Genomic DNA, 14896 nt, shown 5'->3' with positions numbered 1-14896 from the left:
TCCAATTTCTCTATCTGGCTGTTACACAAATGAACGAAACAATCTCAGATGTGCAAAGTCAGTAATACAGAGAACTTCCCAAGAAGAGGAAGCAAGGATCTCTTTCCTTCTTTAAGTGTTAGAAGCTTTACCTCATGATACTCACTTGTTTGCCAAATATTTCTTGGAATCTTTCAAGTAACTGTTCATTCTAGTTGCTCCTATTGTGCTTCAGCCAAACTACCGGGCCCTTCTCTGTTGATGTTGCCTCTACTGGAGTCCGGAGTGAAGTGGTATGCTACCATGGCAATGTGCTACACCTATGTTTTAAGGATCTGTCTTTTCTATGGGAGTATGTATACCTATGCACAGAATAGGTATGTGTATACACACAAATACCTATCCATGGTATGTAGAGATCAGAGAATCAGATGACACAGGGGACGACTTGAATAGTACCAAGGCACCTAAAGATACAGACAAGTACTGATGTTCAGCTAATTCCTAACACCTTTAAAAAGCTGGCTCCATAACCTCCTCCTGCCTGCTCCATACAGGCTACCTTCCCGTGTTTGTTGCTATATTTATCACTCGAATTACAGTATTACTGAGAGGCCTCAGGCAGACTCATTCTCCCTTATGCCTCTCAAGCACACAGTGGAAAGGTCTTTACTGCTCAGACATCACCATTTCTAACAGTTAAAATGTCCAAGCTCTCTACATTGTCATCACTTTTCCAGTATTATCAGGAAATCCTTTCATCTTTCCTCAAATGACAATTGTATATACTTACTGTCAGCAATCACTTGCTTACAAGATTTTTATTACCCTAAATGCAGGAAGACTCGTTAATGCATTATTATGAATGGGAAATCAGGAAATGAAGAGTTAAAACTGAAAACTCAGCCTTCGTTTTGCTGTCTACGCTTACAAAAAATTCATTCCAGTTGGGGGTCCTAAAAGGTTCTTTACACAGTAATAAAAAGAAGAGCTCTGTCAATTAATGTAAAACATTTCTCATAACTTTTTGCAGTAAGAACATACAGATGGACTTGACAGGCTATAGATTTCACTGAAAGGGGCATCCTTCCTCCAAACAAAACATATATTCAATGATTTCCATGAGATTTGTTGGTGAAAATTATTCAGTGGCTTCAAAATGACGAGGAAAGGTATCTAACAAAAAGCCTGTACAGTATGGCTATGAAAAACTTCAATTGTTTTTTGCTTCAAAACTTCTGAGACAACTGTCTTCATTCTGGGTTAGCTTCATTTGGACTTAAAATCATGACACTGCAGGAGAAAATGTATTCATCTATTGTCATTTACACAAAAAGATCAGACTTGCACATTTGGGGCTAGTTATTTAAACTAATTAAAGAAAAAAAACACCAGAGAGATTTAAAGAACTGAATTTTACAGAAGTTTTCCCAAATATCCCTGCCATGCTAACAACAAACATAGAACATCTTGGCCCCAAAATGATTTGTTTGCTAAACAAGAGCAACTGGAAAGGTTTTATGCTAAGCTATGGTTCAACTTTATGTATAAAAGCTACTCCATTTTACGCCACAATCCTCAGATGAAATCTGTTTTTAAGTCACACTTAAAGCAAAATGCAGGAGCATGGATAAAGACCATCAGCTGCTGAGGTTCCCCACTTTCCAAACACTAGGAGAATTCACACTTCACTCCTTGTTATTTTTGTTTTAGGAAATGAAGGAAACAGTACTCAATGAGCTGATGAAGTCACTGAAAAGGCACTCACACCTACTCTAAATATGACCAGATATCTGCAAATAAAAGTTTAAATGCTATCTAAGCAACATGTGTCAACCTGGTGCAGAAGGTTTAGAAAGCAAAAAACAATTCCATAAAGGATTCACTGCCTTACATGTGCTCTTTTCAGATGCACCACAGCAAAAGTCATGGGAATGCTGCCTGAAGAAGCCGTGACTTCACCATTAGTTCCTCGGTTAAGACAGACCTTTGCAGTGATCAGCAAACCATGTCTCATCTCAGAAAGGAACAAACAGAGACCTGCCATGAAAAGCTGCTTGCAGATCTCTGAGGAGTGATGTATGAGTGAGGTACATAATTAAAGAGAGAGAGAGACAGAAGAAGCTCTGAGTTGGAGAAGTCACAGGAGACTCGTATTTAGTAACACGGCAGAAGTGAGGTCATAAACCAGAGCAACCAAAAGGGGGAAAAGGAGAAGAGCACATGGTGAAGGACTGGACAGGTCCCAAATGGCCAAGGAGAAAAGCTCAAAAGACTGTAGACTGGGTTTTGGCAGAAAAACACAGAGAAAGATCTGTTGTCTATTTCTGATGGACCCTTTGAAGTTTTCTGGATCTAATCTGATTTTTGTCTGTCATTCTTTGCCAAAAAAGATAAACCCTGCCAGGGAAAACCTACCTTCCCATATCCTTACACTAATAAGAAAACAAATGGTCTGGTTTAAATATCAAACACTTAAAATGTAGAATCATTCTTCTATGATGTGTTTGAGAGTTTGATATTTCCAAGCTGTCATATTTGCAATTGTAACTGACCAAAGTTGTTCCTGGTTAAGTGTCTTGTATTTTACCAAACTATGTCAGAACATAGGCCTTGGTCCTACACTGAGAGCTTCACCACAATCAATCTCCTAGCTCCATCCATACTTCACTGAACTGGAAGAGAGAGGTTTATTTACTAAAATGCCTGCGTAGAGGTGTCCAAAATACATTCCAAAATACATTTAAATTTTTTTTTTTACTGATACTGAAAGTCTTCTGTAATTCTGTCACTCTGCAGTAGCAATTTCTTTTTATAGTCTCTAATATTACATTACACTACAATAGTACAGTATTATTAGCCTTATCTTTTTAGGCTCTAGTTTAACGAAGTCTTTAAGCATAAGCTTACCTTTAAGCCCTTCCCTTGGATTATTTTAGTTCATACTTTAAGGTGCCTTACGTTCATGCCTTGCTGGATGGGGAACATAATCAACAATACTGAAAAAATGCACTCAGCTAAAAACTATCATGCAATCATTACATTTATGGTGCTCACCCCGCCACAGACACTAGTTCCCATTAAAATGACAGCATTTACTATGTATTACTCTAAGCAATATACTGAAAATTCATACCCATTTACAACTCTAATACATTAAAGTGCCCCAAATACCATTTTGCCATTGCTATTGGCAGTTGCTTTTTAATAGTGATATTCACATATGAGGATTATCTGCTAACTAGCAAATTTGGAGTTCAAGTAGGTGTTCAGAGCAGCAATAAAGAAACTGGACAAGACAAACACGAGTCCAGAAAATAGGAAATTCACCTTCACAGAACAGTAAATACACCATAATAGTTAGTGTGGCACCCTCACTTCAAAGGCCGTGTTCTCCTCTCAACACAAAATGTTCTAAGCAGCTCTAAACATCCATGTGTTTTACACTACAATACAAAAGAGATCCTACCTGCTTGGATCTCTTCTGTATTGTCCCAAATGAACTTTAGCATCCCTACACAAACTACTTGTGTTTACCCAAATATACTTCTTGTCTCCGCAGCTGTATGATCCTAGATTTCTGTTCAATAATGGCATCAGCCATTTACTTGGGCACGCTCTTATTTTATTGAGGTCATTCCAGACTTTTTCCTCCGCTCTCTACAGTTGCATTAACAGCTTCCTTCCTATTTTTAAATCAGCAGCTAATTTCAGCAACTAAGTGCTTATTGTTTCTTCAGGGTCACTCATAAAACAAACACCATTATTGATCTTTCTGAATCTACCACTAGTTTTTCCCTTTTATCTCATCTGAGTGACTATTCAAGGGGCAGTTTCTCAATAAACCAGGACATCTATCCTAGATAAACCAGGGTATCTGAAGAAAGAGATTTTTCTCTCTACATGTGCTAATCCAGCTCCTATCATGGCAGTAGCCAAGCGACTCATAAATGTTAGTGATTTTGTCTCCACAACTCCTTTTAAAAGGGAAAAGTGTTGTTAATTGTCTCTTACAAACAGGGAACTAAGACACAGCAGGATTTAGTGCTTCAAAGGCAAAGCCCACTCATGAAATGTAGAATGAATTGAATCCTTATTTCCTAGATTTTAACCACAACAGCATCTTCCCTCTATTTTTGCATGCACCCTGGATACACAATTACTTATTTGTTGGATCACAGCGACTGATGACCCAATCAGTTTGTTTTATTCTACATTTTTGATGAGCATCTGAAGACAACTGACATCACAGGCTAACATAAAAACCGTGTTAAACCAAACTGCTGCCAGTATTTTATCTACTGTTATTACTAAGCTTCAATACAATTCTTGGGGCCTAAATCCTAAATCTATTCATTGTCCTCCAGTTAAACTAAAGGAAATTTTGGCTTTGCCCAAGAAAATGTGATACCAAAATGCAAAGCGGCCCTTCCAGGTAATAAGACCTAAGTGACATCTTTCAGACACCAAGTATCCAAAACCAACTTTTGAAGAGAGTGGTTTTATTCACCAATTCTATTTCAACAGGGTATGTAAAGATAAAATTTACTGGTTATTACCATTTTGGCTACATGTGGCAAGTTTGGTCCTTTTCAAATTAATTCTAGACCAATCCACAAAGAAATTTTAAATGCAATTTGATTGCTATAACACACCATCAATTATTAGACAAAATTTTTCAACGGTCCCTGGGTGTATCATCTCCACCTGGCCACTTTTTTCACATTTTCTCTCTCTTTACTCACAGTGATGTTAAGTCAGGCTTGCCAGTCTTGTCCTTGCTGATCGCTAGATCAACACGTCTCCAAAGAGAGGGGGTGGAAAGCTACTGGTCTAGGACCAGAGATTGCTGCCTACATGGAGTATGTCTGCAGTGTTGTGCCCCATGGAGCTGGCTGAGCCCACAAGCATTACACCTAATGAGAGACAAGAGTAATTGAGCTAGGAGCAGATCTGCACTACCGCAGCTGGACTGCTTCTGGGATCTGAGTTAGATTTTCTCTATGACACTACCCATGCACACAAAAATATACGGTTGACTCTGAGCCAGGTCGGTTATGTCTGTGTGTTTCATTAAAGGATAGGCAGAGTCCTTCCGTCCTGCTTTAACACTTCTCAGGTTTATTAAACACAGTTTAAGAAGTTTGTCCCTAGACAGGAAATTCATGCCAAAGGTCTCAGAGATGCAAAACACCATTTGGTAGGGGCAATAACACTGCCATTTAAATGTATCGTTACTCGTATTATTAAGCTAGTATATTAGCATGAAATATGTAAGTTTTTACATAAGAATACAAAGACCAAACACATTAATTGCATAATGAATAAAGAAGTAGGTAGCAAACACTCAAGGATCTAGAAACAAGCGAAACCCCTGGATAAAAGGCATTCAGTTAATCAGAGTATCTGAGTTGGATTCTCAACTGAAATACTTCCTTTTCTTATTTGTATATAATAATGTTTTCTGGAAAACAAAAGAAAGACTAGTGTCCTCACTAGGTTTTTACTTCACTTAAGGAAGCGTGCATCAGGCAAAACTTGGCAACCAAGATGAAGAAAAGTCCTAATGAAGATGGTATGAACTGTATTTTTCATGAGTAATACATTAGGTTTAGGCAGACATCAGCCTGACCGAACATGAAGTTGTATGTAACTGCCTCACATGTTACTGAGCACATTCTGTGCATCCTGACTCTCGGGTGAACTAAAACCCAGTACTAATGCTCCCCTAGCCCGACTGCTCTCTTCCTACCCAACCGTAGACGCTGGGCTCTCTAACAGTTTCCAACTCTGCTTGCTAAATCATGTTAAAACTAGAGACTACTTTGGCTTCACTTGAACTTTACATCCTGTTAGTTTGCACAAAGGAAGTAAGTTATGTTAACAGCACACCTATTTTTTCCTAGTGAAGATGTACTCTGTTGGATATTATTGCCATTCAGATACCTATTTAGACACCCAGTCAAAGGCTATGACCAGCTGCATAGCATATAATGATTTTTTAAAGCAAAGAAAACGCCATTAAAACAAAAGGCCCAGTTCTGCTTCTGGGTAAACAAATGGGAGTTTTACAAAGGAAAGGGATTAACATGCTTCAACGTGGTAATGGTCTCAACTGTTCACATTAAAATTTTCACAGTAAATTAAACCATGACAGAGGTAGGAAAGAAGTCAATTTTCAGTGGCTCATGCTGTTCTGCTGACATAAATTGCCATTTTTTAGGTAGTATATCCACTAACCTGTATAATGATAGAATAATAAAACCGCAACCCAGTGTTGATTAAGTTTGGCCTTTTGCATGCTAATTTTACCTGCTCTGGCAAAATAACTGAATGAACCACCTTATTTACATGCTTCTAGATATTTAGCACCCTCTCACTAATCTTCCTTCACCAACCTTTGCTTAAGCCTGTGGTGTTGGCCCTCCCTCCTTGTCTAGTGTCTGCTGTTCAACACCACTTCTGCTTCCTCAGTTATACTCAGGACACCTTTCCACCACTTACACTCATCCTTTTCCAGGGCTCTCTTGTCAAGGGTAATGCTAAATGTCAGTCCACCTTTATCCTGCCCATCTATGTTTTCCTGCACGTCACATACAACACTTCATTATCTTCATGCTCTTTACAGTCTATAAAGACCAGTAACTTTCCTTGACTAGAAAATGATAGCATGAAGCACCACCCAATCGTCCCGGTAAGGTTGGAGAAGACAAGTAAATACAGACTCTCACTGGTTGATGCCTGCCAGTGAGTTCACGCAACACGTGTTACGCAGTGAGTTTACACAACAGTGGCCAAGAAGGAGGGAAGGGACAGGCCTTGTCGGTGTGCCATGGTACCAGATGCCCCGGAGAAAGCTCTGCTCTGCATTATTGTAGCAGCACCAAAAATGGATGTTTAAATACAACGGGGCGCTTATCTGACTGCCAAATGCCCACGATGCCTTTCCACCTGTTATATCATGGCAGCATAAAACAAAAAATGACAAAGGGACTATGAAAAGAAAGTCAACCCAGTAAGACAAAATAAAGCGGGAGGCCCAGCACCCAAACCGCCTGCGTCAGGAGGGGTGGTCGCCGAGCAGCATGGATGCCAGCACCCCGCACAGACCCCGCCGCACCTCAAAGCCAGGCCGCTCTTCACCTCACCCAACCTCTCCGCACCAAGCCATGGCTCCTGCTGCCACCGGCGCCCCAACCGCCGGGTCTCCTGGCACCCGCCACCCTGGGGACAACCGCAGCCTCACTCCGGGCCTTGGCCCCTTCCCCCCCCTCCCCACATGCCCCCTCTAGACCTGGCGCTACCCCAGGCCGTGCCCCTTCCCCACACGGGTCCCCCAGGCCCGGCCCGAAGCCTTGTCCCCCTGCCCAGGCCCTGGGCCACGCTGGGCCCGGGGGAGGCGGCCGCCCTCCCCTGCCCTGCCCTGCCCTGCCCTGCCCCAGGCGCCGGCCGCGGGGGGAGGTGGGGGCCCCTCTGCCCCGCGGGGGAGCCGGGGGGCCGGGGCGAGGGAGGGCGTATAATAAACAGCATCGTTGTCACGCAGGCAGGGCTGCCGGCTCCCCAAGCCTCCTCCCCGCGATAACAACCCAGGTACAGCCCGCGCTCGCCCCCCTCCCTCCCTCCTCCTCCTCCTCCTCCTCCTCCTCCTCCCGGGGGGCCGGGGAGAAATCTGCAGATCAAAGAAAAGATGCACAATAATAACGGGGTGGGCGCGCACCGCGGCCCCCCGGCCGGCGGGCCCGGGGCCGGGGCCTCCGGCGGAGGCTGGCCGCGGCCCGGCCGCTGCCCGCCCGGCTGGAGGGGCGAGGGGGGCGGCGGCGCGGGGCCGGGGCCGGGCGCCCCCGCCGCGGTACTCACCCGGGCCGGCCAGTGCGGGTACCCCTTCATTTTGGCGAACACCAGGTCTCCAGCCTTGTATTCTCGGGGCCGCGGACGAGCCATCGGGAGCCGCCGCGGGAGCTGCCGTGTGTCCCCCCGCCCTCCCACACCCCTCGCCCCGCACACGCCGCCCCGGGGGCAGCCGGGCGAGCCCCCGCGGGGTGCGATGCGCCCGGGTACGGGGCGCAGCCGGGAGCGGGGCCGGGCCGCGGGCAATCCCCGATCTCTCCGGCGGCGGCGGCGGCGGCAGGAGGAGATGGGGTGTGTGTGTGTGTGTGTGTGTGAGTGTGAGTGTGTGTGTCTGTGTGTGAGTGTGTACGCGGGGGAGGGGGAGGCCTTGGACACAACCCCAGCAGCCCCCGGTACCAGGGAGCCGGCTGGCGGCGGGGCGCCTGGCCGGGCGGGGGCGGCCGGGGAGCCCTCACCCCGCGGCGGCGGGCGGGCGCGGCGCTGCCCGCGGCCCCCCCGTGCGAGCTGGCTACGCCGCCCGCGCCGCCCGCTCCATCCCCGCCGCAGCCGCCGCGGCCCCGGGAATATGGAGCCGTCTCCTCCGAATTACTCCTCGGGCAGCGACCGAAAACAGGATCTTCTTATCCCCCCCCCCGCCCGCGCCTCCCCCCCGCGCTTTCCCTTCCTGTTATTTTCTAGGTACACAGATCGGTTTCTATGAAAATAGGAGAGCAGAGAGCGGCTCCAGTCCCTCCCGGCCCGTCCTTCCCAGCTGAAGCATGACATGGTTCTTTATGCGCGCCCGACATGGAGGCTGGGCGACGAGGAGAAGCCGGCCGAGCTCGGCTGATTTTTGCAGCGGGGGCCCCGAGTTCCCCTGGCCAGAGGCTCCCAGCCCTGGGGCCTGGTGGGTGGCCTGTCCCCCCTTGCCATGGAGGCCCGGGCCCTAGCCCAGATCGGCTCCTCGGGGTGCCTCGGCCCCCCCGCGCCGCTGGTGCACACACAGCCTGTCACCAGGCCTCTCCTGCACCAGGGCTGCCTGCAGACCCCGGCCTTTACCCCGGCCCTCCCCAGGCAGCCAAACGCCCGGCCCCAAACAGGCCCCTGGCCAAAGGCCTGACTCCTCGGCACATGGTTTTCCTGATTTCTGTACCCAGGCTCTTCCCCGCTGCCAACCCCTCCACCTTCCTTCTCAGTCTAAAACTCAAAAAAACCCCAGAGGCACAAAGACCTGGACCTGGGATCTGCTTAAATTCACCACAGGGGCTTCCTTTCAGAGGGTGTCTGGGACCTGGCTCTTGCCAGATGATGCCAGTTTTTACAAACATGCACCTCTGTGGAGGGGAAGCACTGAGAACTCACAAATCCAAAGCCCTGATATTGCTGATTTTACCATAATGTTACTGGTTAAGTTGTAATGGTCAGAAACCAATTATTCTTGACATTTATTATACTGAAGTATTGTCTCGAGGAGCAAAACTAGGTAGGCACCTGCAAGCTGGGCCACAAATGGAAAAGTTCAGGAAAGGTTTTTCTGCAGGTTTGGCTGAGACTGTAGCAGTGGGTTCCCCAACCATTCCCACATGCAAGATGGCAACTATCCCCTCTGGGTTTAGGGAGACAGCTCTGGCTGGGCACTTCTCTGAGTCCCAAGGAAAGCGCCTGGCTGCAGGCAGTTCCCGGTGATGAATGAGGAAATAGGTGGCTGAAGACTGTAGGGTCACATTTTGGGGAGGGAGTAGATGGACCATAGAGAGCACTACCAGTCTGTAAGGGCTGGTAATGACAGAGAAAGAAACGCTGCTTCTAGCACCCGTTCCTGGGCTGGAACGGGACCAAGAAAACTCTTACTGTTTATGGTGTCCCCAGATGTGGTTCTGGTACCTAAATGCTGCTGTTGGTAGTACATGAGTCAATAAAGTTTGTCACTCTGGATCATAAAATAGGATAAGCACTTCTCTGCTGGGGGAGCACTGCTGTAAAATCATTAGCTCAGGTATCAGCAGCAGACTAACAATGGAAAAAAAAAATCCAAGAAGCTGGATAAACATTTAGATGATTAGCCTGCACTATGCTCAATGCTGTTATCTGTTCCTGAAGTACTGAGATCAGTGACAGGGTTGCCAACACAGCCACCTTCAGTATAGACATGTGGCCAAACAGCTCACTTTCACTTTCACATCAGATAGGATTTTGCATCCTTTTAAATTGATACCTCATTTCAGTTTAAATTCCCTTCAGGAAAATGTAATATAAAAGCTCTGAATATAGGAGCTGTGGACTCTGATTTGAGTCTGTCCAGAATAATCGCATGTGCTGTGACTTACCTCCCATACCTCTATTATCTCCCCAAACCAGCCTTATCTCCAGAATACTTACTAGAGAGGTGGAGCTGCTTTTTTTTTTTTTTTTTTTTAACACATTATTTGCTTTTCATCTCAGATATGAATAGCTCTTTCTAGAAACTTATTTAGTGACCTTAAATCAGAAAGAAGCAGGATGTATGCTAATTTATTCCAAAAGGAAACTGTACATATTATATACACATCCATGCAACAATGCATTCCTAATGTCAGAATAGCAAAATTCAAAGTGACTAGGTACTGAACTGAAACATCTCATTGAAATGTCCATTTTCTTACTTCCTTTTGTCCCAGCATTGGTGTCTGCAGAGAATGCAGTGAATGAATAATGTTTATAGTCAGCAGTGAAGATAATCACATACCAAAGAAAACTCATCCTGTGGACATGCAAGGATGCAGCTCTTTTTCTCTTGTGTGTAGGCCACAAAGGATAAATGAGTTGCCAAGGTAAGAACTCCGCTCAGGTTTGGTCAGCTGAAGACCCTTAAACACACTCTGCAGATAGTTCTTCCATCAAGCCATGGTTAAGATGCTGGGAGAGGATGGGGAAGAAAAAAGCAAATTTCCCTGCTGATAAATGAAAAACCAAATCACATGTTCCACACGTTTACAGCACAGAAAACCACCTCAGCACAAACAGCAAAGGATTTCCTTAGTGTACATAACCCAGTCAGCCACTCATCACAGCATACAAAGCCTGAGATCTCCTGCTGTCACCTGTATTCTCTTCCTTCTGTTACAAAGGGAAGTTCATCAACCCCTTCTACACAGAAGTGGGAAAGAAGAGTGAAGAGAGTTTCTTCCAAACACTTCAAGAGCAGTTTCAGCTCATAACTGTGAATGGAGGGATGCGGAGGCTTGCTAATATATGTGCTACATGTATATAGGCCAGGTCCTAAGTCCACAGAAGTCAACAGCTGAGTCTGCTCTGAGCACAAAGACAGCTGATCACAGAGGCATCAACACCTGAGCAAGGGAGACCTGCAGCAGGGATGGCTCTCCTTCCCCCTAAGCTCCCCCAAATGTAAGACCAAGTTCCCTGTCACTTCTCATGCTGCCAGACAGGTGTTATATTTCCAGAGCAGGGCGGTATATACAGGTATGAGCAGGGGAAGGGCATAAAGGCAGAGGCCCAGCAGGACCATGCAGAGAGGTGGCAGGGCCAGGAGTGTGATCAGTAGTGAAACGTCACCCAGGACAGATAGTGTCTGAGGTAACTGTTTTGAAGCCACTACCACATTACTGAATTTTTTTTTCCCAATAATTCCCGGGAAACAGTGTTCTTAAACTACTGAGAAGCTTTAAGCCAGTCCTGATCATTTCCCCCCCTATTCATATGAGGAGGAAAATAGCTACATTCCTGGTTGAGAATTGTCATAGAGGAAAAATTCCATTAATTCAAAAGTGTGGATCAATCTTTAAGAAAAGAGCATGTGGACCCAAAAGGCTTAATTTCAAAAGCATGCTCCAAAGTAATGAATACATTTTTAAACATACAGAAGTTTTGCATGAAATATTCCATGCATGGTTTTGTACACATATATTGGACGTTTGTGTGCTGTCTTGTTCGCATGACCCTATTCATGCTGCTGTCTTGCACCTGTCATTTTGTGAGATGCTGCCTATATTGTGTCTGTCGAAGACACACAGATTATTGTATTTGCCTCTGAAATTCTGTCCCTGGTCACCTTACAATTTTTCCTTTCCCCACTCAAATCCCTTCTGAGATAAAACTATAAATGCTCTGCAGCATGGCCACTTGTATAATCAACTTTACTGTAATTATTTCTTTTTACTTATCTATCTATAGCTGATATAATTTTCTTTTCTTCTGCATTTCCTTTTCCTGTATGTAAAAATGTGTCAGCAATGATTATGATGATTAGTATTTTGCCTATGTCCACAGTAAGCTAGTGCTTGTCTGTTAAATATTTTAATAGGAAATTGTTCTGAGTCACAACTGAGCCATTCCCCTGTGCAAGACATGTCTGAGAGCGCTGTCTGAAATCACAGAGCTACTTCATGTCAGACAGAAAGAGGCCATGATGTTATATGTCCATCCCAACATGCACAGAAAGGCACTTACTATGCCCATTAGGATATTCTTAATTACTGAAGATAAGAAGCTCACCAGGGGACCTTGAGCCTTCTCTGTAATAAGCTTAGAAGGGAAAAGGGTGTGTATCATAGCCAGGGCAAGTTATCTATACTCAGTTTCATGAATCTTCTTATGTTATACACTGGAGCAATCTCCTAATCATATTAAATAAGACAATCTTTAAGGTGATTGCTTTACATGTTGCAGAGGTGTGAACGTGTATCCTAGAGGCATAAAAGATCGGAGCACTTCAGTTAAAATGAACTTCCTCTCTGCTTGGGAGCTTTCCACTGTTAGCTGGAAAGGTTTGTATGGGATGGAAATGTTATTAGCAAGTATGCATTGCTGCCATTCGTTGTTCTCTACAGGCATTTCAGCTAAAGCTACAGCAGACAAAAGATGCCTAGAGTCAATGCTGCTTAACAATTTCCAATTCAGACCTTTGTTTTCTGTTGCTTGTATATTTTTCATAATTTAACCATTAGAATTGAAATTTTCCATGATAATTTTGTGGCTAAATACCAAAACTCTTCTGACAATGACAGCAGAAGAAATAATTGTAAAATTACCAAATCGCCAGGTACCATATAAATGTAGCCAAGTTGCAAGAGACTGAAAAGCATTCATACGTGCTCAACAGGGGTTGATAAACAAGTCTCAGATGTTCTGTCTGGACCAAACATGCTCTAGGCTAAAGTGAATGTGATTCAGCTCATGACTGGAGATGACTGTGGAAGCAAAGCTTATGAGAGGAAAAAATGGCTGTCTCCCTACGAGTACCTAGACAGTATACCAGAGTGCAGTGAGTATACCTGCATGCAGAGAGAGAACTGGGAAAAGCTGGAAGGGTAGCAGGAGCTAAAGCCCGGGAAGGATGTGAGAAAAGCAGAAAGGGATTAGGAGACAGGTAAAAGCAGCCACAAGTGTAAGAAGACAAAGATTTCAGAATATCTTCGAATACATCAAGAAAACCCACACATTATCTAAGAAAATTCTGTTGCCCAGTATGCCTCATTCTCTGCCGGTAACTTCTCCATACAAAGACTAATAATCCGTAACGATGTTGCCAGTTAACTCATCATCTTATGTGGAAATCTTGACACTGCATTAAAGGTATGGGACTCTATGACCTTCTAGAGTCTCTAAGTGGTAACCAGCCTGAGATTTTCTATGGGGGAAAAACAAACCAACCAACCCAGAAAGAGATTATTGAAGATTGTATCACAAACCGCCCAAGAAGAAAACAATTAAAGTTGCACCAGCAACATGAGCCCAAGTATTTCCCAACATTTGACTACCTGACTTTGCAACTTCACTGTTCTTTGAATTTCCCCTTGTGGCATGTGAGATGCTTTAGCAGCCGTTGGTTGAGAAACACTCATCAAAATCTAGTACTTCCATTAATATGCAGTAAACATTACATGTGATATAAAGATTATCTTGTTGGTCATAAGTTGCACAGTCTACTTTGCTGTTCCCATAATTTTAAGTGTTTGGTAGAGGCGTCATTACGATGAAACTAATGACTTCTCATCTCCATTTGATTTACTAATCTATAAAATGCCTCTTCAAATGGCCAGGTGAGAAACTCCATCTCTAAAGCTATAAAGCCATAATACCTAGGAAAGAAAACCTGCAACAGACATTTCTGCTCTGGAGAAATATTTTAAATGTGTCATCTAAAGCCTCAGAGATTTATTGGGTGAGAAATATGTTGAGAGTTGACAGGAACAATAAATTTAGTGCCAGATTCATGGCACTTACCCCATCGTAGTTTCCCCTCATAAATACTGGAGAAAAGGATTTCTCTCACATGCCCTCTGGTACATCCATCAAAGTGCCTTTTGGAATGTGACTTAATGAATAATTACATCCCAACATGGACAACACAACATCTTTATTTAAGGAGCTTTGTAACTTTACTTTTGTGTCACCTGAATGACAGTGACAGAAGCCGGGGAACAGAAAGAAATAATGTGGCTAGCATGCAACTTCTTGAGATTGTGGCTGTTTCGTACCATAAAACCCCTCTCAGGAGCAGCAGTTTGATGCTGGGATGTACCTGTTGCTTTAGAATTCACAGCTCCAGAACCCAAGCTCTGAATCTCATCTGTTGTAAGGCAGTGTGATGCATAGGTGTTGACACAAGAAAAACAAGGAATTAATAATTCAGTTGTGAGTTTCTTCCTGGATAGCTTGGCATCAACAAGAGTTTAACAGAATCCAAGCTAAATGACTGGGATGTCATCCCAACTCTGCTGAAATCAGTAGAAAAACTCTCAATATTTTTCCCATGATGTCACCTCTGAAGCTTTCTTCAGATCGTCTTTCCCTATTCCCATGGCCAACATCACCAAACTCTCAGTGACTCAAATCTACAAAATGAGTCTTATCCTCATCTCCCTCCACCTCTTTTACCTAGGTCACATCCAGATCTCACTATCCTTCTTTTTCCATGAGCATTTTTCTTCTCTGTGAAATGACCAGTACACATCTTTCTTACCCTCTCCCATCCACATACGCTCTTTCTCCAGTCTGTGTGAAGCAGTGCCTCTGAGGACATGGCAATTCTTTATAATCATTTTGCTTTGCTCAAGAGTCACTTGGAAACGTCTCCTTCCTGCCATAC

General features: G+C 44.4%; 1 protein-coding gene across 1 annotated transcript in view; it reads right to left on the bottom strand.

The window, feature by feature from the left end:
• Window positions 1-8302, bottom strand: part of HDGFL3 (HDGF like 3) — a 39957-nt gene extending 31655 nt beyond the window's left edge. The window contains exon 1 of the mRNA XM_074837770.1: window positions 7837-8302. Within this exon, the coding sequence (XP_074693871.1) occupies window positions 7837-7920 (84 nt within the window). The 5' untranslated portion in view covers window positions 7921-8302. The remainder of the gene's footprint in view (window positions 1-7836) is intronic.
• Between the last annotated feature and the right edge of the window lie 6594 nt (window positions 8303-14896).

This window comes from Strix aluco, chromosome 12 (genome assembly GCF_031877795.1).
Source record: "Strix aluco isolate bStrAlu1 chromosome 12, bStrAlu1.hap1, whole genome shotgun sequence".
NCBI classification, from domain to species: Eukaryota; Metazoa; Chordata; class Aves; order Strigiformes; family Strigidae; genus Strix; species Strix aluco.
The sequence above is the reverse complement of the archived record's forward strand: the minus strand, read 5'-3'. Positions and strand labels throughout refer to the sequence as shown.